Here is a 27041-nt window from a genome sequence, read left to right on the forward strand (position 1 = left end):
TCAAAGCTGTAAATATGGATCGAGTGTATTATTGTGAAATCAATAAACGGAAGTGCCGTTTCTTTTTGCGGCCAGCTTGTTTCTGGCACTTAAAACTGTTGGTGATGCTGTCAGTTCGTATGGCTAGCGGTGCTGTACAGTACCTGGTGAAAGAACTAAGAGATGGGGCAGCTCGAGGATAGTGCTGTTCTTCATCAGGGGAAATGTCTGGCTAATGCACAGTTACCATTTTACGGAATATGAAAATTACATGGAGTCATTTGAGAGCCATGCGTTTTCTCCCACAGTTGGCAGGCAGGTATTTTCCTACAGCCAGGCGTCGCACGGGGAGTGCATTTCATTTAGCCCCGCCGCTGGCTGCCCATGTAGCATGAATGCTAAGCTAACTAATGAACAACACGCATGTCTGTGTCAATCCGGAGGAGCAGCGTTAGCAGGCAGCGTTAGAGGTTTTTAGTGTTTTTTTTTTTTTTTATATGTCTGGGATTGTCTTTACCCGCCTCATGGGGGGTACACAGGACACATGTCCACCCATAAGTCCCAGCCTCCAGACACTGTCCCTGGATTGACTGTCGACAACTGAGTGACATTCATTCTGGTCTTTGGAGTGTGGTGGAACCTTTCGTCCAGTGTTCTAGTCTGAGAAAACTTAATGTATGTCAGACAGGATCACCGATGTAGACCAGCTCCTCAGAAGGGACCGACCCGGGGTCTGTGTGTGTCACTGTGGACGCAGTTAACCCGACCAGCCCTCAGACCTGACAACCCCTCACTGGCGGACACCAGACCAGCTTCTCCACACTCTCTTCTTCATCAGGACTGTGAGGACTTCTGGTGACCCGGATGTATGTGAGATGGATGTTTGGACCAGCATTGGATCAATTATGACAAGGCACATCTTTGGTCTGCCAGCTTTTACAGTCCGGAGGAGGACCCAGACAGAAGTAGAATACACAACCTCACCTGCAGAATGTATTTACAGTCAGTAAATCAGTCTCATCATCAGTCTCACTCAGAGGACCCTTGAATGACTCCACGGACACAGTAGATAAGAGCTGATGAGGCATCGCTGCAGGGGATCTTATGTGAGCTTCTCGTGGATTACTGTTGGCACTGTCATCTGAGACAGAGACACCTGTGATCACATTACATTTGCTAAAATCTAAGTCTGTGGAATTCATCTTCCTCACTGGACAGAGACCCCCCTTGGAGACATCGACCCCTGGACTCCTCTGGTTTTAGTCCAAACCCTTCCTGTTTTCTGTAATCGCACCAGGAAGAAGAACTTTTGGACGATGCATTGAAGGCCGAGCTGGAAGCTCTTAGGGAGAGTCAAGTTTACACAGAGTCAGCCATGCCTATCAGAAAAAAAGGTGAGTCACTGTAATGAGTCTTTCATCAGACCCTTGTGGAAAAAGTCTATGATATGGATGCAGTCACAGTTTGTAGTTGCATTCGAAATTCCGGTTTGGTTGCTCAACCTTTAGGCTCCATTAGACTCAGAATATACATCTACTGTATGTGGCCAAAGGTATGTGGACACCTCTCCCCATATACAACCAGTGTCCCTCCAACTTCATTTTCCTTTCCTGCACAAAGTCAGCTCCACAAAGACAGGTGTTTTTGTGGTTTGCGGTGGAAGACCTTGATTAGCCTGCAAAGAGCCTTGACCTGAACTCCATCAAACCTGTTTGGGATGAACTGGAATAATGAGCGCAAACCAGCTCTTATCGCCCCGAACTCGTGACCTTAATGCTCTTGTGGCTTAATGGTAGCAGATCTATGCTGCCAGCTTCCAAAACCTGGTGGAAAGCCAACAACCATGTTGTTATTCATTTGAATCATATTTCTAACATTATTACTGCCACTATTGCTGCTATTTTTCATGATATTATATTATTGCTGCTACTATTACTACTACTATCTTTATGTGTCATTTCTTTCAAATGGATTGACTGTGTTGTAATTCTATTATGTTCATTCTGTACACATGACATCTATTGCATTCTGTCCATCCTGGGAGAAGGATCCCTCCTCTGTCGCTCTCCCGTAGGGAAAAAGTATTGAACACGCTTACTGAAATTTATTTAATACTTTGTACAAAAGCCATTGTTGGTAATGACAGCTTCAAGACGCCTCCTGTATGGAGAAACTAGTCGCATGCATTGCTCAGGTGTGATTTTGGCCCATTCTTCCACACAAACAGTCTTCAAATCTTGAAGGTTCCGTGGGCCTCTTCTATGAACTCTGATCTTTAGTTCTTTCCATTGATTTTCTATTGGATTCAAGTCAGGTGATAGGCTGGGCCATTCTAGCAGCTTTATTTTCTTTCTCTGAAACCAATTGAGAGTTTCCTTGGCTGTGTGTTTGGGATCATTGTCTTGCTGAAATGTCCACCCTCGTTTCATCTTCATCATCCTGGTAGATGGCAGCAGATTTTTATCAAGAATGTCTCGGTACATTTTTCCATTCATCCTTCCTTCAATTATATTAAGTTTGCCAGTGCCGTATGCTGAAAAACAGCCCCACACCATGATGTTCCCACCTCCAAACTTTTGGGGTGATGTGCAGTGCCATTTGACCTCCAAACATGGTGTGTATTATGGCATCCAAAGAGTTCAATTTTGGTCTCATCTGACCAGACTATATTCTCCCAGTATTTCACAGGCTTGTCTAAATGTCGTGCAGCAAACTTTAAACGAGCTTCAACATGCTTTTTCTTCAGCAATGGAGTCTTGCGTGGTGAGCGTGCATACAGGCCACGGCGGTTGAGTGCATTACTTATTGTTTTCTTTGAAACAATTGTACCTGCTAATTCCAGGTCTTTCTGAAGCTCTCCACAAGTGGTCCTTGGCTCTTGGACAACTCTTCTGATAATTCTTTTCACTCCTCTGTCAGAAATCTTGCGAGGAGCACCTGGTCGTGGCCGGTTTATGGTGAAATGATGTTCTTTCCACTTCCGGATTATGGCCCCAACAGTGCTCACTGGAACATTCAGAAGTTTAGAAATCCTTCTGTAACCAATGCCATCAGTATGTTTTGCAACAATAAGGTTGCGAAGGTCTTGAGAGAGCTCTTTGCTTTTACCCATCATGAGATGTTTCTTGTGTGACACCTTGGTAATGAGACACCTTTTTATAGGCCATCAGTTGGGACTGAACCAGCTGATATTAATTTGCACTGACAAGGGGCAGGATTGCTTTCTAATTACTGATAGATTTCAGCTGGTGTCTTGGCTTTCCATGCCTTTTTGCACCTCCCTTTCTTCATGTGTTCAATACTTTTTCCCTGTGTCATTCCATTTTATTACACATAACTTAATTTCCTAACTCATTTGTTTTGTTTTCATTGTATGTATGGATTACTTGGGTTGTTACCGACATCTGGTGAAAATTTCATGTCAATAGCACCTTTAGAAATGTGTTTACTGAGAAAAATGGTGACGTGTTCAATACTTATTTTACCCGCTGTATATATAAAATTATTTATATACAGCACCAAAGCCTGTCTTGTCCTATCTGCCCCCCCCCCCCCAGACACAGCTCGAGCCCTGGGGCTTTTGGAGGAGTTCTGCACTAAACTGAGGAAGCCGGAGGAGCAGCCGCTCAAAACTGCCATTCTGAGAGTGATGGGGATTTTCAAAAGCAACCTGTTTGAAGCTCTTCTTGGTGAGTCAGCGAAGCACAACCAATCCATCAAGCAACTGTTTATTTCCTGTCAACTTAACATTGTAGTGTTTATTTAGAAAAACGAAAGAATTTCTAATATTTTTGATGCATTAAAGGTCCATGACAGTGGTGATGGTTGTCTGCTAGTGCACAGTGACTAAACCGATAAAACACACAACTTTCATGGCAGATGCAGAGGATCACAGCATGGCTGCCGTCTGTCCACGGTTTGGACTTTACACCACACACTCGATAGGTAGGCTACATGTGCAGACCAACTGCTTCAGGAACGCTGGAAGCCAATCAAAATGGGGCTGAAATAAACTCACTGCAGTTAATAATCACCGCATACAATGACGTCATACAAATTTTGCACAAAAATAATAATTGTTCTTATATTAATTAGAAGGTTTTGTATAATGTACATACCAAGATGTTAACAATAATGTAGCCCTTTCATAGATCAAATTTTTTTTTACAATGGTTAAACTGAAAGCACACTAGCATTTTACATATGGCCCTTTTTTTTTAAAACAGCTTCAGCAGCATACAGTAAAGCTGTAGGCCACTACTTGCACCAATGTGATCTGGTTTCTCTCTCAGCCTGGACTAACTTCTCACCGTCTTAGTGTTTATCAGACTAGGACTCCTTTTGCCTAATATATTATGAATTTTAACAGCAATCAGTGACTGTGATCAAATCACAACTTACCTCAGAACTCAGTTTGCTCCGTTGTGCAGTCTGTGCTTGAGTGACAGGGTGTAATACTATAGACCGTTTATTCCGGAGTCCTCTGCTTCTGCTGAGCCTGGGTGGAAAGTGATATCCTGCTCCCCTGCTGTCCGTAAGGAGGTGCTTGCCTACCAGCTTCCTCCATGCAAAGGACTACCAGGTGCTTAACTAACATTATGTGAGTCTGCTCTGTCTTACATGATGATTCTCCTCTGCCATGATAGAGAGCTAGGCAGCTTTTTCAAGTCACTCGTGACTATATTCATAATTATACTGATCAAAGAAATTCACCATAACCAACTTATTGTGTGTTTTCTATTGCGATCCCCGATAATTTCTTATATCGCCCTATCCCTAAGCAGGTACAGGCACATTGTAGGGACTAGTTTGCACCCTTTGAGTCACCTGCACATACCCGCCCTTCCACACTCATAGTAGCGGGCTCCAAGGTGAGGTGTATGTCAGTACTTTCAGTACTTTCAGTCAGTACTTTCCTGGAGCCCAGCTGGCTGACAGCAACCTGCTCTTGTAAAAAAAAGTTCCCTCTATGAGTTTCTTTTTTAATTCATGCTGGCATCAATGATGTTTAACTTCAAATATAGGAACTGAGAGGACTATTCAACTGAATTGCTCAGTCTCTAGTGTTGCTAAAACGCTATGTTTTTTTTTTCTCTGGTTCCCTTCCATATCTTAGATTTCCAGCTGCCTGTATGCTCTGGAAACTTGGGAATGTATAAATGGTCCAACTTTAACCAGTTTGGTAATTTAATGAACTGGGATTTATGCATGCCAACCACAGATCAGATGGTTTGCATTCAGGTGGATTAAGGGCCCAAATGCTTTCCGAAAACATAAGTATGTGTCTTCAATTGTGTCATCATTATGTATCACTCCATGCTAGGGGTAACGGAGTCCCCTGCTGGAAAGGCAAGTGCAACGTGAATGGTAATAATCTGGTCCCTGTCAACCTGCTGCCTCACCTCCTGCCTCCTTGGCCAGTCCTGCTCCACATCATCTTCTAACCTTAAGCAGTGTTTGTGTTGTTAAATGTCAGCTTTCTAGCAAATAAACTGTTTTCTGTCATCTTTTATGCTGTCAAATCAGTAAGATTTCCTTACTGAGTCCAGGTGACATTATTTTCAGGATCCTGTGCTTTCGGGTCGTGGAGGTTGACTGGCTGGGATTCACAGAGATCATTTTAAATGTCTCCTGTACTCTCTTAGAAAGGTTTCCTCATTTGAATCACTTGGTTTAATTATAAATGGCAAGGCCCCATTACTTTGTGTTTTAATCTACAGACGCCTAAAAAAAATCGAAGTCAGGTTTTATTCAGGAATCTTTGATATTTTAGCTTTTATTACGACTTGTTTAGATACAGTCTTGATTTAAGGTAATTTTACCATACACTTATGCTGCCTGGCTCTTCTATTACTATGGAGTTTATGGACATTGTCAAATCTTGTAATCTTGCTCAGTCAGTTTGAAGGTCCCACTAACTCATACAGACACACTCTAGACATTATTCTTTCCTCTGAAACACGTTGATCTCTGTGAGACTATCTGGAATGTTTCTGAACACAAAGCTATTCTTTTCAGGCCCTTCTTCCATCTCCTGCTCCACAGTGTCTACTTATGTTTCTTCTCATGTCCTCAGTACCAACTCTGCTGACAGCTTTCATGCGGCTTCCACCACTGCCTCTACACAGAACAGTAAGAAAAACAAATATGTCTACAGATCAGGGTCCAAAATTAGCAAAACAAGAGTGTTTGGCTGTTTACAGTGACGTCATACAAATTCAGCACAAGAATAATTGTTCTTCTATTTATTAGAAGGTCTTGTATAATTTACATACCAAGATGTTGACAATAATGTAGCCCTTTCAATGTCCACCTGGACTTGAGGATGAACTGATTAGAATTTGGTGGTCAAAAGGTCAAGGTCACTGTCATCTCACAAAACACATTTTTGGCCATTTCTCAGGAATTTATGTAAAGATCATGACAATTTCACACAAATGTCTAATAGGATAAACTTATAAAGTGATGACATTTAGGACAGACACAGATATAGTGCAACTTCACTTGTAGGCATACAACCCAAAGGTGGTAATTCTTGTTTTCCTATGCGGGTTTTAAAATATTTTGACTGGTACATTTTTTCAGTTTATCATCCATTGGATGGATCAAAAAGTAAATTTTGGACCATGCTACAGATGATTTATCAAATAACTTGGAATAGAAAATGCAGACAAGCGGAAGGGAAATGGCACACGAAACTCTGAGAGACTTAATCTCCACCTATCAAAAAGCAGCAAAAGGATCTGACTTTCCAACATCGCTGCAAACCGTGCAGAACTGTCACAAACAAAAGTCCTTTTTAATAACCTTCGACTCTGTAATTACCTCTCTTCCTCAGCAGGAATCTGAAGCGAACCCCTTAGTCTGTGAGAAATGTCTAACCTTTTCTTCACATGCATTGCATTCTGTCCATCCTGGGAGAAGGATCCCTCCTCTGTCGTTCTCCCAGAGGTTTCTTCCTTTTTTCTCCCTGTTAAAGGGGTTTTTAGGGGAGTTTTTCCTGTGCCGATGTGAGGGAAGGACAGAGGATGTCGCATGTGTACAGATTGTAAAGCCCTCTGAGGCAAATTTGTAATTTGTGATTCTGGGCTATACAAAATAAACTGAATTGAATTGAATTGAATACATAATAAATGTAATCAAACTGCAACCCCTTCTTCTTCTCCCTTTAATTGTGCACCTTATTTATTGTACATTACTCTTAAAAACAAAAAAGAGACCCATCTCTAAATTCATATATTTGTAGAGAAGGTTGTTTGCCTCAATGTCCCATATTGTAAAAAGTGAGATAACTTTGTCTTTTTTATTATGAAGAAGGTCATAGTGCTATATATATATATATATATATATATATATATATATATATATATATAATATATATAAATATATATATATATATTTTTATTATATATATATATATATATATAGCGTGTAAGTATCGAAACGCTCAATCCATCGAGAAATACACACAGCAGATATTCAGAAACTGTGCCTCTAAGAAAACGTAAACATCCTTAATGTGCCATGGATGCATTTTACAAAAACAAATAAAAAAAATAATGTTATCCATTATTTTGTTATTGATCATCTATAGTGGTTATTTGCATAAAAAAACACACAATTCAAATGCTTAGGAAATAAAATATGTATTTTATTATATATTTGCATTTACATTTTTTTAGGGGATATTAGTGGTTTTTATTAGTGTATTATAAGCTGCCAGGAAGCAAGGAAGTTAAACACGTCATAATTCATCGCTTAATATCTATTTTATATTACTGTTTAAACACCTTGTTCAAACAACTGTATTTATTCAAGCTAATTTTAGCTAGGTTTTACATAATTAGCTAAAGCTAACAAAAACGCCATTTTACAGGATTACATCCTGAAAACTAAGTAATTAAGCTTTTTCTCAATACTTCTTTTTTTCAGTTTGAAGCTTGAATGCACCATTATGTAACTCAATGGAACCTCCGTACATTAGGCGTCAGCTCCTTTATAAGCAGGAATGTGCTAGGCAGAGACTACGTACTATCAGCAGGAGAGCCGGTCACTGTGATTACTCTGAGCAGCATGTAATTAAGCCTTTATTAGTCCCACAATGGGGAAATTATTTCTCTGCATTTAACCCATCCCGGAGGAGCAGTGGGCTGCAATGAAGCGCCCGGGGAGCAACTTGGGGTTAGGTGTCTTGCTCAAGGACACCTCGGCATGTTGCCGGTAGAGGGGTTTGAACCACCAACCTTGTGGTTACGGGACAAGCGCTCTACCTCATGTGCCACAGCCGCCCCAATGATATTATATTGAATGAGTTACAATATAATAGGTCTACGTGTCTGATTAAGGTAGTTGTTCCTAATGTCAGTTATGCATGTGAATTCAGTTACATTAATAGGAAGACTCCCACAGCCAATAAGAACGGAGAATCGGAGCCTCGCTCTGATTGGTCAAAGTGTACATGAGCGGTGGCAATTTTTGGGTGCGGCCCACAGAGGCAGGGGAGAGCAAAGTTATGAGCTGTGCTGCTCCGTGATTCAGCTAAGCAGGACTTTGCTGTCAACCAGCTGCTTACAGACTGCGCTCGTTTCTTTCCGATTTGAACTTATTTGTTTTTTTTAGCAATGTAGCATTTTCAGGTACGGCTCACAATTGCACATTTTTATTGTATATTGGCACCATAATAGAGATTACATTTATTTTTTTACTTGTTCCATCTGACAACCGAATAAGGCGTTCCAGTTGCCCAAACACAGAGTTTACTTGCCCGAGCGAGCAAAAGCGCTAATATCGTGCCCTGCCATAAAGCAAGGCGATAGCGTGTCCTTTAACCCCGCCTCCCAGCCCTCGACCAGCCTCGGTCTTTGAATCATTCACATGAACGGAGGAAGGAAAGTGAACTCTGGATGAAGTTGAAATTCCACCATTTGGCCACTATGGCAAATTTGCTTCAAAGCCTTGCACTCTTGTACAAGCAGTAGAAACTTGAATAAATACAGTTGTTGGAGGGAGGGGTTTTCACAGCAATACAAAATAGATATTAGAGAAGGAAATATGGCTGGTCTAACTTCCTAACAATTTCTCGGTTTTTGACTAGCTTTCGGCCGGTTAAAATTATTTTTTGTGGAAGCTTTGGAAAAAAAAAAAGCAGCTATAACAAAACAAAACAAAAAACGATCGGTATCATTAGCTATAACCAAATCACTACATCTTAATGAAACAGACTGATTATACAAATGGCCTGTAAGTTAAAACTAGGACCACATTACTGTTCATTTATGTTGATAGTAGCACACCACAGTTACACTTCCACTCTAATGAATAAGTAACTGCTGGATTGAACTTGGCTCTCTTCAGGAGTTGGACTCAAAGGATGATCAGTTCTCTTTTGGTTGTTTTGTATCACAGGTACCTAAAAACAGTTCTCTAATACCCCTTGATGTGTGGAAGAAGTACTACAGTAATAGACATTTTGATAATTAGTGCTTACATAAAAAATAAAAGCTCCATTTTGACCCAAACATTGGTACTCATGTACAGTATTAGCCTACATATAAATACACCAGCAAAAAGGGGAAACACAATAGACGTTACCCCCATACTTGAAACAGATTTACATAAAATCTTCACTGAGGGGTACTCATCTGTGCAAATAATGTAAAACTAGTTTTCATTTTTACTAAAACATAGACTCTCTTTAATAGACTCAGTTATCCCTCACAGAGGTCATCTGAACTTGTTTGGCAGTACTTTAGATATTAGGTTTTACATAATATGTAGGCTAGCAGCTGGCTGGGTTCCTCCTCTGTGACATTCGCACTGAAGAGTTTGTTGTCTTTTTTTTTTTATATATTCTTCTCCCAGATATTTAATTAATGTGGTCCTGATAGCTCTTAATTCTGTGCTAAATTAACTGCTAATTGTAGCACTGAACACTGCGTTTACATAAAGATGTTGACAATTTTTCATTACAGATATGGTGATTAACAAAAATGACACTTTTTCCATTTCACATGTATGAGAACTAAAGTGGAATTCATTTGAATGAATGTGTAGCCTTATTGTAAAATATGCTGTGGTATTGGTGACGTTCCTTTCATTTCAGACAGTTGACAAACAGCCTCACCTTTTATCTATGATTTTCCATCACATTGCTGAACCAGAATGCTTCTGCACATTACTATTCAGATGGTTTGGTGTCATTATTGTCAGTTCAGCAAAACTTCATACACTCCTCCATTTTCCTTTGACAAACTGAACAACAATAATATGGTTGTGCAATCAGGAATGCAATAGATCAGAGTGACCATGCCATTTATGGATGTGCCTTGCTGGAGAAGAAGGTACTCTTGTCTTAATGGGCTATATTATAGGCCTGACTTTAGAGTGCACATGCAGACAGTGGTTAAGCTATAGGGTTCTGTTCAGGCTCTGTGGGTCAACCTCATGATCTGCGCATCAGTTGAAGGCTCTGGCCACCGTCCTCTGTGAGGGTTTGAAATTGTCATTTCCTAAACCTTCATCTAGCCACTGGGCCACAGAAACTGATTTCCTTATTATGTGCATTAGAGACAGAGATTTAAGGGCAGGCGGCAACCTCTGGTTCTGACAAGTGAAGCCAATGCGGAAGTGTAAAACTCACGTTATCTCTACTGGCCAACAGATGGTGGCTCCCGTCGGTTGCCGGTCAGATTTTATGGAAGTCTATGAGAAAATTAGCCTACTTCTCACATGATTTACTACCTCAGTAAATTCCCTCAGAAAACATTTTAAACATGAGTTAATGGTCTCAAACGTGAATTTTCAAATCTTCTTCAATACAGCATGATGTTCATTTAGTAAATTATGGTTCATTTAGAGTCAAATAGACCATTAAAGCAGGGTATGCTTTAGGGCGGGGCTAACTGTTATTGACAGGTCTCTACAAGTCACTCTTCCTCAGTCCAAATATAGTCACTTCCTTTCACTGGTTGATAAAATCCAAGATGGCGATGGTCAAATCACTTGAGGCTCCAAAACGGCAGTCAACAATCCTAGGTGTTACGTCACCATGACCAGGTCCACTTCCTATATACAGACGATGCTTAAGGAACGTTAGTAAACCTGGCTAACCACGTATCACAGCGTGTGGACATCTTTGTAGAGCTACTGGAGTTTTTTTACCTAACCCTGACACCTGAAACCAGCCCCCTGCTTGCTAGCATCCTCTCATAAACCCTAATGGCTTAGTTAGATTTCTGCAACTCAACGTTTCCTTTATTCCGTCATGTGGCTGGTTAGATAAATTGAATAACACCAGTGCTAACCAGGCCCAGTCCTGGAGTCTGGATCCCGTATTGCTCTCAGCTAGTCCTGGTTGTATGTCACTCCATTTCCCCAACAACCAAGGCTATAGTTTTGCATGATTCCCCCCCTTCAGCTATACCAGTGGTGAAATGCACACATTACATTACATTACATTACAGTCATTTAGCAGATGCTTTTATCCAAAGCGACTTACAGGAAGTGTATTCAACATAGGTATTCAAGAGAACTACTAGTCACCAGAAGTCATAAGTGCATCTCCTTTCTTAAACAAGCATCTTAAAGCATAAGCCAGAGCAAAAGTATAGTGCAGAGGCAAATTACTACGAAAACAATAATTGCAACAGACTAATACGAATATAATAAGTGCTACAAACTACTACGAATAGGATAAGTGCAGTAAACGAATACGAATTCAATAAGTGCAGCGAACTGATACGAATACAGTGAGTGCAACAACTAATACGAATGCAATAAATGCTACGAGGAAGACTCAGGGTAGTGCTTCTTGACACACCTCACTCAGAATGACCTCTATTGTTATACATGAAGCAAAAAGCAAGTTTTCTCTAATTGTCTCCATCCTCAGTCCGAAAGTCAGCATTTATTGACAAAGACAGATGTAATCATTTCCAAGTGAACACAATAAAAGGATGATCAGCTTGTTCTAACCTCTGACGCCACTCCTCCTATGCCATATTCACAGCCAGCAGCTCCCTGTTCCCAATGTCATAGTTCTTCTCTGTAGGGGTGAGACCATGGGAAAAATAGGCACTGGGGTGGAGCTTGCCATCATCCAGAGAACAATTAAAAATACATAATAAATATTAACTGCGTGGACAAACTCCATTAGGAGTCATTTATGTGTGGATTAAGTTTTTATAATCTTTCCCTACTTTTGAATTCTTGCATAATATCCTGCAGCAGATGTTCTCCTGGAACAGGCTCATATCTTTCACTCACAATGTTGTCCCTCAAATGTTCTAACTTCCATAGTCCACAAGCTGTCATTACAAAGTAATAATTGTTATTATTTATCATTCACCAATACAGTGTGCCACTTAGTTAAGTAATGTCATTCATTCATCAGAGACCAATACTTCTCATCAGGATATATCAAGTTGTAGTGAGAGGAAGCGTTACAAAGATTTTCTGAATGTTTGAGTTAGAGTGTTGTAATTGTCTTTAACTGGACACAACTGCATTTTCACGGCTTCTCGTTAGTTTTTTCTTCATCATTGCGGGGCTTTGTTAGTGGGAAGGCAGAGTTGTTAAACACTCATTACTACTTGCCCAACAAAGATGGACCCTTAATGTCTTACCCGGTTCCTTTGGGACAATAGGTCTATGAAATCAAACACAGTTACAACTCTGCGGTATATAAATGCCTCCTGAAATAGATGTAATCATCTTACAAAGCATTAGGTGCTGTCTAATCTGGCCAGTGGCGTGGGCACTCCAGCTAAAGCCCATCACTGCAGAGTTGATCCGTGTGTGGATTAACCCATTCATCATCCCCACTACTACTCAATCACTCATCTGCACAGTTGAAGGACTTACGTATGTGCTTCCAGCTCTAGCTTCATATGTCCTTTGATTCACAATGTTTTCAAGGTTCTAATATTTTCCCAACAGATACTTAATTCTCAATCCTAAAGATGAGGATTATTATTATCTTTTTAACCTGATGTGAATTGCAACATATGCATCCATGCCCACGTTGATTCGAATAGATTTTGTTTTAAAGGGATGTTGGTTCTGATACTCAGACTTAAACAGTCACCACCACTGAAGTGCCCTTGAGAGAGACCCTTAACCCGAACTGCTCCAGTGGAGCTTAGAGGCCAGCAGATCAGAATGGTTGTACTGGGCAGCTTCCAGGTGTGAATGTGTGACTGTGCGAATGCGACTAGGACACGCTCCTGAAGAGGGATCAATACTCTCGGTGAAACTCCTCCCTTAATAAATGGTAAAAAAAAAACGGCTGTTTTCTCCAAAATCGCCCACCCTAGCTTTAATAAATGGTAAAAAAAACCCATCAAAAAACAATTCCATTCGTAGCGTATTGTAGATGTATTAAATTGTTTGAGAAAGATGAATCCTAGGGAGAAACCTGCTGTCTTTGGTGATCCTCTGACTGTTCATCTAGCACTAAATACTTAGAAGTAGGTTGACCATAGTGGAGCATATGTTCTAAAAGTTGTGCTGTAAAACTGTGTGATATGTTAAAGATGACTGTTCTGTGTGCAGCCTAGCTTAGTTATCAGAATTCTGGAATGCAGGTTATTGGATATTGGATATAATATAATGGCTGCCGTGCATTTGTTCATTTTATGGTGTGTATCTTTGTGTAGCATGTTTTTTTTTAGTGGTGGCCACGCATGAAAAAAGGTTGTACCTGTGCTGTTTAAAAGTACTAATCTCAATGATGACAGAGTACTTTTGAACATGTTGTAAGGTTCTGACAGCCATTAGCTACGCTCTTATGCACGATGACTAGACTTTGTCCAAACTACTTGCAGTAGAACTCAATATCTTGTCTGCATCACAGTCTACCTGTAAGACGCTCCAATGGCATGTGCTCACCTGAATGAATTGCAAGCTCAGGGGGGGATTCGTAGGGTCCTGATCTCATAACGGTTGTCTGCCAATACGCCCCACAAAGAGTTCTAATGAGCTCTATGTGTCATTGTCTGATGAACATGTGTGTCTTACTGCTCTGCTGTTTGAGAAATATCTTTTCCTGGGAGGCTTGAATTTCTCTAATCAACTCTCAGTGTCATTGAATCTTTCCCAGGCAGACTGAAAAAAAACTTCTGTAGAGTGCTGATACTTGTAGACAGTCCTTGAAGTTTTGGGTCCCCTGTTTTTTCAGTGCTGTGATGAATTAGTATATTTAAACATCTGATATTTTGAGAAACTTTCTGACATTTTCTGGATATTCATTTATCCATTTAAGGTGATTTCATAAACTTTTTGGTGTTTTCAGGTGGCTTTGGTCCGGTTCTAATCAATCATTTTAGCATTAATGTAGTCTATTAACATCCACCGGTGATCGTCAACTGTTAAGACGAAGATCTGTATAAGCTATATGTTAATGCAGGATCATTTGGTTTCTGGATAACATGTATGTGCGTAAGGATTTTTCTTGATCAATCAGAAAGTGAAAAGTAGTTCAAACATGATTCTGTCCTATCATGTATTTTGCTCAATAAAGAAGTGAAATGTAGCGACAGTTACATATTATTCTTTTTTTATGTCTTATGCAGTCTGGACTAATAATGCCCGTAGTGAGTCAGCTCGTGTGACACCTGAGAAGATTAAAAAAAAAAAGAAAAGTAAAATACAGAATGCTCTGCTGCCAGAATTTGATTTCCTCCTCACATGGAGCTGATGATGCAGGATGATCAGCATCACCAATACTGGGTCATTTTACATGACTTCATGTTTACAGCTCTTGGTTTGTTTAAAGCCAGTGTGAACACTGAACTGAAAAGCAACAAATTAACTTGTTTTTCCTGGTCCAAACCAAATATATATTTGTAAGAACTATGCAAAAACAGCCCTCTGTTTCTCTTACTAAAACCTGTTAAATGCAGAGATTAAATTTCAGCAGCTGTTTAAAATATTTCATTACATAAATAAGGAGGTGAGGTCAGCACATATATTATAAAGTTCTAAATCACTGATTTTTATCCCTTTTTCATTGCTGCCTAGTTGGCAAATTTCATATGTGGATTAGAGTGACTCTTACTGTTTCAAGCCATGTCAAAGGTTAAAGATGTCATTGGTAGGTTTTAAGGGTTTCATGTGTACTTAACGGATTACAGGACTCCTCTTGTGCTTTACATCAGATAGATGATCTGTTGGAGCTGCTGTTAAATTCAGGGTACATTACAATCATTTACTTCTGTTTGTATGTTCTCGCATTATGTCCGTAGGAGTACTAACAAAAACAACAACAACATGTGTGAGTCTTCACTTCATTTAACACACCTCTACATCACTTTTACACTGGAAAACTACTGTCTGCAAAGACAGATTCATATTTTCACATAGTTCTTCAATGGGAATTTATGCAAGCATTTTATTGAATATTTTCTCTTTCCTGTGATTTTCAATGACTCAGTTTCCCTGAAAGCAACAGTGGCTGTGACTGATATTTAGATAATCACAGCTCAGTGATAATTGATGTAGACTAGGCTGCCATCTTGTGAAGAGAGGGAGAATTGTAATGAATCATGCTATTAGACAAATCCTGTCCCCCAACACTTAACATGGTATATGGAACATCTTATATATCAACCTGTTCATATACACTTATCGTGGCTCATTGTGGTAACTTTGCATGTGTCAAATGTTAAATAAGCCTGGTGTGTATTACATGACTCTGAGTGAGAATGAATAAATTGAGAAGACATTTGCTTTCAAATACGCAATAGAAAATCTTAACACCAACATTTGTCGTCACCATTCTAATACAATTCAAATTCCATCAAGGATTTTGAGCGAAGAAACAACACAATGTTCATCAGTGAAGAAATCAGAAACTTTCAAATTTGTACTTTAATGTATTTATTCATTTAAACCTCCAGTGTATTTTATTTATATAATACTTTTCAAATGCCATGCTTCATAGAATCCCAAAAATTTTAATTGGACTGAAACAAGATTAAAAAAGAGCGAGCACATTTTAGGTATGTGGCTCCATAAGTGAATCACATGTTTCTATATTTATCATTTGGAATCCTTCACCCTAATATCTATAATCTGTATCTAATCTATGACAACATGTTGACACGAGCAGTCACAGCAAGATAGCTTGAATATATCATATTTGTTGTGAAATGTTATTTATTATTCAGACAACGAATGTGTATACATAAAATAAAAAAGGCAAGGAATAAAGTAAATTAAATATGTAAATTAAAATAGTGAACTTATAATTAATAAGTAGATAAATAAAAAAACAATAACATAAAAATAATAATAATTTTCAATTGTAGTGGAACCACTTGACTGTTTAACGCTCCAGTTGTACAATATCATCGTAAAGAATTAAAGTGGCCCTATTTTGCTTTTCCACTTTTCCCCTCTTCTTTAGTGTGTTATATATGTCTTTGTACATGTAAAAGGTCTGTCGAGGTCTTCCGTAACTTTATGAGGTCATAATGTTACGGAAGTGACGTAAAACTGCTTCCGGCTTGTTTGGCCCTCAAACAAGAAAAGAGAGAGACGGAGCTGAAGCTCCGGAGGAAGAGTTCTTTGAAATGTGAAATGTTGACCAATCACAACAGAGCAGGCTGGCTGACCAATCATGGCAGACTTTGCTTTTTGGAGGGAGGAGTAAGCGCTACAACAGAGCATTTCAGAGAGAGGGTGAGAAGAGGTGCTGCAGAACAGGCAGGATGAGAAAAACAAGGAGGATTATGAGCATTAATGCATGGAAACATGTTGTAACTGTAACTTGAGATAAAAATATGCACCCGGAAAATAGCATAATAGGGCCTGTTTAAGTAAATAAAATGTTCGGGTCCAACTTCTGAAAATGACAAATTTAGTGTCAGCTTAAGCTGCACATGGAATTTGAATGTATTGGAGGTGAACAACAGGACTAGAACAAGAAAGAGAATAAGAGAGGCAGGGCAGACAGAGAGGGATGTGAGCAGATAAACATCCAAAGAGTAACAACAGCATCACAATACTAAAACATATGCGTATATGTGTTTAGAGCAGAAGAGCAGGGTCAACTATTGAAAATAAATTAAATAATAAAATATTGAGATTTCTCTCAGCCCTAAAAGCTTTGAGCTACTGTGTTCAACAAAAACACCCAGCCAATGAAGAAATGTTGGATATGTTCTAGTGTCCATTTAGTAAAACATGTGCAATTGCCATAGTGACTAGTGAGTGAGGAAATGTGTTGCTGCAGTGACATGCTTATAATGATGAAGGTCATTTGCAATGTCAAGCATTCATACCTGTCCCCACATAACACTATATCTCTCTCAGTACAGTTTCAGGTGTATTTATTCGACTCATCTGCTACTGTATGCAACATCTGATATTAAGTTGAGATGTAGTAATGTGTGTGATATGTGGAATATACAGATATAGTTGGAGCTCCAGTAGAGGGAGCCATAAGACTGGGCTAACTTTTGTTTATGTCCATCTTCATCTTTTGCACAACATTCTGCCTTTGTCGGGAGTGATCGAAGGAAGACTCCCATCACAGTTTTTGAGCTAAAACATCTGGAGTTGTCCAGATCTGAGGTCTGAAGACTGTTTTTGTAACGGCTCTGAATTAGCTTTGAGTGGTTGACTGTCCACATCGCTGAAACAACAGCAAACTCTGTAGCAGTTCTTACTGATTGAAGTGTGAGGCAGACATGGGCTTTAAGTTGTATAATGTGAACATCCTTTGTTATGTAATACTAGATGTTGTGCATCTGGCATACTGCATGATCGTCATAGCAAGAGCTGATCTCAGTACTTCACTATAGTCGGCACCGTCAGCTAAGTCATTCCTCCCACTCTTGTCAGGTTATGAAGACACCCACACACTTAGCTGACCCTGCTGCAGTGGACTGTGCTTTACCTCAGCCTCGTGGTTGACCTCACAGGAAATTGCAGCCCAACACGCACAAGAGATACGGTACAAATTACTCTTTTCAGACTCCCATCATGCTCGGGGCAGTGAGTAGGCATGGAATTAACATGAGGCTGTGAGTTATGATTCATCAATTATCGTGTTCTTCTAATGCAGCACCTCGGCTGACTCTCATTTGATCCTGACATCTGCTACGACTGTTCCTCAATCTGTTTCTCAATCAGTGATTAGGCAAAATGATGATGCGAGAATTTCACATCATGGTTATAGTGACAAAAATGATCACATTTAGCAGTATCATCGTGGTATTGTTAAAATGAGTTGAAATGTTCCAAAAAGTACTGAAATATACAGTTAAATTAATATTGTTATTTAAAGTAATATTATTATTAATCTTTCACACACACACACACACACACACACACACACACACACACACACACACACACACACACACACACACACACACACACACACTCCCTCTTCTGTTTTGTATTTGAGTAATTGCGATGAACCCAACAATTGACACAAATACAGAGGAGTCTTGAAATCAAAGTCAACCACATGGCTGAATAGTGGGTCCGCCTCAAAAGTCAGTCCACCTTAAGGCATAACGTTGTTTCTAACTTCAGGGCTAACCCTCTTCACTTTAATTCTGAAATCAGAAGGTGGCAAGCAAGACATGGGAACTTGGCTCGGATCAGATCATGTGAAGTTGAAGCATTTATTCACTGACACACAGTACTGCTGAAAGCAGAGAGTAAAACAAAGTCCAAGGATCCTGTATACCTCCAGTCTCAGATCAACTGGTTTCAGAGGCAGATGTCACTGGGTGTCATGTGTGTCTGGAGAGCAGTGGGAGTTTTGCATGATATGAATATATGACAGGCTTGCAGGAAGACCAACAAACAAATGTATTTCTGCCTTGTCACAGCATTGGTATTATTTTCATAGTTTTGGCCACCATTCCTGTCAGCGATGAATACAGTGTACTCATCAGGCTAATCTTTAAGATCTGGGGACGTGGCAACATAACTAAATAGAAGTCACATGGGACAAAAACACAAGCAATCAGACAATAAGAAGTTTCCGTCCAGTGTTGACAAATGTATTTGGAGTAGAAAATGATGCTGAACTGTACAGTTATTACCCAAACATTCATCACAGTTTACAGAAACACGTCCTCGTTCTGTCCCTCGTCCCCCTAGCAGTGCTGACATACAGTTTTCCTTTGCAATGAGAGATTGTTAAGGACATTATTAATCACAAAGTGATGGTGTTACTATTGTTGTGGCTGTACATGAGCTCATGTAGAGCCCCCAAACACTGCTTTCTTCAAAAATCTTTTTTTTCTCCAGTCAAAATCTTCAGGTCTGTGTTTTCATGCGTTCTCAGGAGAGAAGTGGATTTCAGTGTCGTTTAGCTCCTACAATGTGTTGCTGCCCAGAGTCTCATGGCGTTTTTTCAGAGTTTAACGGTTTAAAAATTGTTTTTTAAAAAAAGCTAAAGTTTCGGTGCTAACAGCGCTAACGGTAAAGACAACGGTAACAGTGCTGGCAGAGCTAACAATGTTTCCCTGAGGGACAAACAGATGGGTGCTAAGCTTCTGTGATGTTACTGTTTGTTGGGACGTATTTATCAGCTGTAACTTCTGTATGAGTGCTATGCAGAGCAGCCGCAGTGAGCTAATCAGTGGGGAACGCTAAAGTGCACAAAAAGGCACACAAAGCCGGCCCGGCTATGACAACAAAGTACAGAGATGCTCGGGTCACAACACACACAGAGGGAGAGAGATTTCATTTCTGCTCAGGTAGACGGCTGTGGCTCAGTGGAGAGCAGGGTCGTCCTCCAATCAGAGGATCGGCGGTTCGATCCCTGGCTCTGGCAGTCCATGTCGATGTGTCCTTGGGCAAGACACTTAACCCCGACTCCCGAAGGCTGTGCCATCGGTGTATGAATGGGTGTGAATGATTAGAGATACCCTGATGGGCAGGTGGCACCTTGCATGGTAGCTCCTGTCATCAGTGTATGAATGGGTGTGAATGGGTGAATGATTAGTTATGTAAAAGCGCTTTGAGTGGTCGGAAGACTAGAAAAGCGCTATACAAGTACAGTCCATTTACCATTTAGACATTACTCCACTATATCTTTACATAGACAATAGTTTGATGCGTTATTAATAGAAAATGCTATAGAGAACCTTTCAAATAAAATGCAGAAAATAGGGTGAGTCAGAGCTTAAAGTGTTAACTTCTTGCAGTCATTAGTTTTAATCCTCCTCTCACTGTTCCTTCAAATTGGTGTTAACCCTAAGTGGAGTTATCCACCCACTATACACTGTTCCTCTGGTATACATTCAGATATTCCCTTACTTTCTCCAGTGGTGAAGCTGCAGCTTTACAAGTGTAGAAAAAAGGATGTGAACTCGAGACTCAATGGTGTGGGATATTTGGGGACAAAAAAATTATATTTTTCTTTAACTCTTGTTCTCCAGCCCTCGCGTTACAAAAATAGAACAACTATGATTCATATCCTCTTTATTTACACCATTCACAAAAATTGTGAGAGTTGTGTATTGGTCAATAACCTGTACTTCAAAATGCATTCCTTCACATATTCTTTTCATTTTAACAGCCCCGATTTGACTATTAAATGTTATTTCCTTGAGGGGGGTGAGAGCCAGAGGAGTGAGCAGTGATTTATTACCAATAATTGGTAGCCTGTGTGTGTTGGGAGTAGAAGGATTAGCTGGCACCTTAGTCACTGTGGAGGAGGGCTAGCTGTAGGGAAGGGATGCAGCTGGAATAATTGCTCCCCAAAGAAGCACAGCTACACAGGAGCCATCGCTATGAGTCCCAGCCTACTCCACCCACCCGTTATGTAAGCATGAAGAAAGCAGATCAGCATTGTGACAATGGGTATTTACTGTAAAAATGCTTTGTGCTTTGTTGAAGTTGAATTTTGTACTTATAAAAAAACATGCTTCAAAGAGGATGCAAATCTCCTCAGATTCACCATCGAGTTGCTAAGCAAACCCAAAAGGGCAAGAGTAGCAAACAGTCGCTGTCAAGGACTTGAAAACCAAAAGAAAGGATGTGCCGGAGTAAAGTAGTACCTTAAAATTATAGTGGCGGCAATGGAAATTAGCTATCCACTGAACCATGTAAGTTGGGAGATTCTAATAGGGGGCACTACAATGAGCTTTACTTCTGAAACTCATTAAAACAGCTTTATAGTCTCCAGTAATAATACATATAAAAATGCATTTTTAATACAGTCACTGGTGGAGAGTAATGAAGTATTCTCAAGTACTGTGTACTTAACGCTAGGGTGTAGGGCTGGGCAACAAAATCTTCTATTCCTATATAGGTCATTTCATAGGTCAGTTCAACATTATGAACTGTATATATTTATTGCATGTGTCCTGGTTATAATACTCCATATGAAATAGCCACAGGGTAAAGTTGATCAGGTATACTCCTATGTGAATTAAATTCTTTAAAAACTAAAAATATTTTTTTCATATTATTAAGAGCTTTAGTTTGTTAACAGTTTAAGTGTAATTATAGAGACAATTTACTGGTCAGTATTGCATGTGTGTGCTGAAGAGCAGGATTCATGCTATCTAGCCCTGCTACCAAAAATACTCACCAGATTGGGATTTTGTCATTGTTTTTTTTCTGATAAAGCCTATGGATTAACAGTTAATGCCAAGGCTTAACAGATACTTCCACTGTAAAAGTATAATTACATGATTACACATTTTAGCATGCATGTTATCCTGTTATATAACTTTATTTTATTTTATTTATTTTTTTGACCCACACTTTAACATACTGCCCAAATCTGTAAAAGTAGACCGTAGCATCAGTGAAGGCTTGATACCTGAACCACAACTTTGGAGGACATTTGTACATGATAGAGTGTAACTGACAAAGCTGGACACTACTCTTGTTAAAGTTTGAAGAGGTATAATGTGAACAGTGTAACAGTCTTAAATCTAAAGCTGATAAAAGATAATCTCAGTAGGATGACAGTAAGACTTTGCTGGCACAAGCATTATAACAAAAATTTGCTAAAAGTTATAACTACTGTTTCCCCACACAAAACAAATATTTGTTGTGTATAGATGCACAATAAAAATGAAATGCTGTTTTGATTAAAATCATATTAATCATTAGTTTGATGTGCTGTTAATGGAAAGTGGCAAATCCATTAACTGATTAGACAATATTTGAAAATGGACACTTCTTCGTCTCTCATCAAGAGTAAAAATTCCAGTGATTTGCAGGTTCAAGCTTCCCAATGTGAGCATTTGCTGCTTTTTTCTGCTTTACATAATTTGAAACGTAATATCTATAAGCTTTTGGACGAAATCACCCTGGACTCTGGGAATTAGTAGTTGGGTCCCACTCTTGTATGTCATTTTATAAACACCATTACATTTTTTTAGTTGCAGCCATTTTATGTTGGTTACAGCTCGTACCAGGGAATCGGCTCTAAATGTGATCAGTTAACCATCTCTCTGAGGCTTACAAATGGAAATCCCCCTTGCCAGTGGAGATTTCCAGCATGAACACATTTATTAGACACACATACAAGCTGCATATAGTAGTGAGTTCTCCTCTGCAGGGCTCATGATGCCTTTTTCATGCAGGCTATGCTGCCTTCTTTAAAGCAGCAGAAAGTGTGAATGGACCGTTCCAGAGCTGCTAGTCACTATCTTTGTGTCAAGTTATTTTTGCCTGACACAAAACTTGTACAAAGCGTGATGAAAACACTATACTGGTGTGACAAGCAGGCTTTGTAGATATCAGAGGGAAGGGGGTGGAGAACGGGATGCCAGGTTGGACAGATGTTCAACCACTTTAGAGTGGAGAAGTGGAGTTTTTTTTCATTAAGGCAGAGTTGGAAAGGACTGCTGGCAGAGTTAAGCACAGAGGAGGGCTGAATTAGAAATCAGCTATGCAGGGTGTAAGGTCATTGTCTGCATTGAGGGGAACAGGCGGCCTCTATGTCTGAGGATTAGGCTCAATGTTTGCGTCCCACCAGGCATCTGGTCCTCTCACAGCACACTGTTTCACAGGATAGCACGCTGCAACCTGACCGGAGAGAGCAGGGAGCTTTTACTGCACTGTGAGTTACTCTTGACAACTTTCTGTCTCTGTATTTCTCAAACTGAAACTACGGTCACTTTTTTCCCTCTGTCCCTTTATGCCTAGCTATTAATTGTCACAGTTGATGGTTTTGAGTGGAATGTACCGTAGAGAGGATAGTATTTAAGACCAACTGTCACTTCTCATGTGGACATTGAGGTGAGCGCTGCAGATGAATGTTTGGTTTCCTTTTGTAAACTATTTTTTATTTAATTCATTATAATGGATCAAAAGTCAGATATAGTTTATCAGTGTAAACACAAGCTACACTGGATGTCATGTGCTGTATTGCAACGTTTATGTAAAAGTCTACTGCATAACTTTATTCGGTCATAATAATAAATAAAAATAAATAAATGAGTGACAGCTCACAACGACTGGTTTTGTACCATAGAGTCTTACACATATACTCACCCCGCTGTAAACCAACCATTCAATAGCCTTTGGGGATTTGCATACATTATACTGTTTTAATTTGCATCCATAATAGCCTGTTTTCATTTGAATTACAAAACAAACTTGTTTGTTTGTTTGTTTGTTTGTTTTACCAAAAACTTCAATATTAATTATAGATTTTTTCATTTATTTTCTGAACACTCGTGCAATCTTTTTTGTGATAAGATTGGGACAGAAACATGACCCTGTATCTGCTGGTTTTCATTAAGATATATTGAAATGTAAATGTATCCCATCACTTGTTAAGGGTCTGGTTCTTCTGTAGAACATCACCAGCCATTCAAGAACAATAGCACATGAATTGAATGCCAAACAAAAAGCTTACTTGAGTCATGCAATGCATATGCTTTGTGGTAGATAACGATAATGATGCACCAATAGATGTTCAGTCCATCGCTCCAGAAGATTCTAATGCAGTGAGGATCAAACAGCTGTGGCTCATGCAGACGTTTAGTCAAAGCAGAACATACAGAGCATTCACCCATACAGTGACCTGGCTGAATGTAAAATGTACATTTCATATGTCTGTCCAAAATTCAATTCAATTCAGTTTATTTTGTATAGCCCAAAATCACAACTTACAAATTTGCCTCAGAGGGCTTTTCAGTCTGTACACATGCGACATCCTCTGTCCCGGAACCCTCACATCGGCACAGGAAAAACCTTTTAACAGGGAGAAAAAAGGAAGAAACCTATGGGAGAGCGACAGAGGAGGGATCCTTCTCCCAGGATGGACAGAATGCAATAGATGTCATGTGTACAGAATGAACAGCATAGCAGAGATACAACACATTCAATGTATATGACATAAATGATTCATATAATCACAGTAGTAAGCAGAGTAACGAAGGAAAAAATTAAGACTACTTATAAAAGCAGCAATGACTATAGTGGAATTGAAATAATGATATAGGGAATAGTATTAGTAATGTGACTAATAATAATAATGGTAGTAGCAGTTGGTGTCAGCAGGGCCACAGCAGGAGGCACGACCACAGTCCAGGTACAGCCACGATTTATGGAAACCTGCGAGGCGAGAAAGCACAAAGACTCCAGGGTAGAAGCAAAGCCAATAAGCGTGATAGTACAGGGAATGATAATAGTAATGTGACTAATTATAATAGTGGTAGTAGCAGTGGGTGTCAGCAAGGCCACAGCAGGTGGCACGATGACAATCCAGATATAACCCCGATTCCTGGGAACCTGCGAGGCGAGAAAGCACAAGGACACCGGGGAAGAAGCAAAATCAGTAATTTGCATAAATAGGAGATTTATACATAAAGAAGGAGGGAGAGAAGAGGAGAGAGGAGCTCAGTGTATCCTAGGTAGTCCCCCGGCTGTCTAGGCATATAGCAGCATATCTAGGGGCTGGACCAAGGCAAACTTGAACCAGCCCTAACTATAAGCTCTATCAAAAAGGAAGGTCTTAAGCCTGCTCTTAAAAGCGGTGAGTGTGTCTGCCCCCCGGACTGAAACTGAAACCTGGTTCCACAGAAGAGGAGCCTGATAACTGGCTGATAACTCTGGCTCCCATCCTACTTTTATATACTCTAGGAACTACAAGTAACCCTGCATTGATGGAGCGCAGCTCTCTAGTTGGGTAATATGGAACTATAAGTTCCTTAAGATAAGACGGTGCCTGACCAGTTAGAGCTTTGCAGGTGAGTAGAAGGATTCTAAATTCTATTCTTGATTTAACAGGGAGCCAGTGCAGAGAAGCTAATGTTCAATTCAATTCAATTCAGTTTATTTTGTATAGCCCAGAATCACAAATTACAAATTTGCCTCAGAGGGCTTTACAATCTGTACACATGCGACATCCTCTGTCCTTCCCCTCACATCGGCACAGGAAAAACTCCCCTAAAAAAACCATTTAACAGGGAGAAAAAAGAAAGAAACCTATGGGAGAGCGACAGAGGAGGGATCCTTCTCCCAGGATGGACAGAATGCAATAGATGTCATGTGTACAGAATGAACAGCATAACAATACTGGAGTAATATGCTCTCTTTTCTTACACGTGCTGCAGCATTCTGGATCAACTGTAGAGATTTAAGAGACTTATTAGAGCAGCCTGATAATAACGAATTGCATTAATCTAGTCTAGAGGTAACAAATTAACTAGTTTTTCTGCATTGCTTTGAGACAGGATTTGCCTGATTTTCGAAATGTTACGTAAATGAAAAAAGGCTGTCCTTGAGATCTGAGTTAAAAGATAGATCCTGATCAAAGATAACTCCGAGGTTCTTAACGGTAGTGCTGGATGCCAGATCCATGCCATCTAGAGAAACTATATCGTTAGATAATTGATTTCGAAGGTGATCTGGGCCTAGTAGAATAACTTCAGTTTTGTCGGAGTTTAACATCAAGAAGTTGCAGGTCATCCAGGTTTTTATGTCCTTAAGACATGCTTGAAGTTTAGAGAACTGGTTAGTTTCGTCTGGCTTAATCGATAGATGTAACTGGGTATCATCTGCATAACAATGAAAGTTTATTGAGTGTTTTCTGATAATATTCCCTAAAGGAAGCATATATAAGGTGAATAAAATTGGTCCAAGAACAGACCCTTGTGGAACTCCGTGACTAACCTTGGTTTTCATCGAGGTTTCATTGTTTACATATACAAACTGAGATCGGTCTGATAAATACGACTTAAACCAGCTAAGTGCGGTTCCTTTAATGCCTATTAGATGCTCCAGTCTCTGTAAAAAGATTTGATGGTCAATGGTATCGAACGCAGCACTAAGGTCTAACAATACAAGTACAGAGACAAAATGTTTGCGTAAGAACCTTGGCTGCTTTCACAAACATTGTCCTCACAAAAAATTTGGATTATGCCCATTTTGTTATGGCATGTGAATGTTATATAAAAAAACTAAATTGATATTGAACTGTGAGATTGTCAGTACCATTATTTGAATGAATAGTACAATGGTTGTAGCGCTGACTCAGGATGTTCTGGTCTCCACATCAAATGAGTTTATTTTAGTTTACTGCGTTGACTTTGGAGAAGTTAACCAACACCTGAGTCATGTAATATCTCTGTTTCCACAGATATCCAGGAGTTCTATGAAGTGACGCTGCTAAACACACAGAAGAGCTGTGAGCAAAAGCTGGAGGAGGTCAACCACATGGCGGACAAGTGGGAGAAGAGTGTTTCTTTACAACACCCTGAGATTGCCTGTCCAGTGGAGGAGGTGAGTTCAGCCCAGCTAAACCTTAGACATACCTGGGCTGAAGAATACTCTGTTTAACTAGTTTATCTGCTGAAACCATTAAAAAAATGCTGCAGTAAAGCAGGTTCAGGGCTGAGGTGCAGACATTTCTTGCAGACAGCATCAGCACTAACAGCAGGTAAGCATGAATCAGCAGACATGCTGGATATGAGGTCCAAAGCCTTTAAATAGATTTCCATGTAACTGTAGGGAGATGTGCTGTTTGTGGTGCTCTGTAAGGTAAACAGCATATTGTGACGCTTGCCATTCAGTTTTCTGTCAGAAGTTGCTTGAATAAAATAAATTAAATCATAGGCTCTCAGTCA

General features: G+C 39.8%; 1 protein-coding gene across 1 annotated transcript in view; it reads left to right on the forward strand.

Annotated features, from left to right (window-relative positions):
- The first annotated feature begins 1288 nt into the window (after window positions 1-1288).
- The window catches only part of dlg2 (discs, large homolog 2 (Drosophila)), a 175941-nt gene continuing 150188 nt past the window's right edge, over window positions 1289-27041 (forward strand). The window contains exons 1-3 of the mRNA XM_054625181.1: window positions 1289-1373; window positions 3537-3668; window positions 26555-26706. Coding sequence (XP_054481156.1) covers window positions 1355-1373; window positions 3537-3668; window positions 26555-26706 — 303 coding nt within the window. The 5' untranslated portion in view covers window positions 1289-1354. The remainder of the gene's footprint in view (window positions 1374-3536; window positions 3669-26554; window positions 26707-27041) is intronic.

The sequence above is a fragment of the Anoplopoma fimbria genome, chromosome 24 (assembly GCF_027596085.1).
Source record: "Anoplopoma fimbria isolate UVic2021 breed Golden Eagle Sablefish chromosome 24, Afim_UVic_2022, whole genome shotgun sequence".
Classification (NCBI taxonomy): domain Eukaryota; kingdom Metazoa; phylum Chordata; class Actinopteri; order Perciformes; family Anoplopomatidae; genus Anoplopoma; species Anoplopoma fimbria.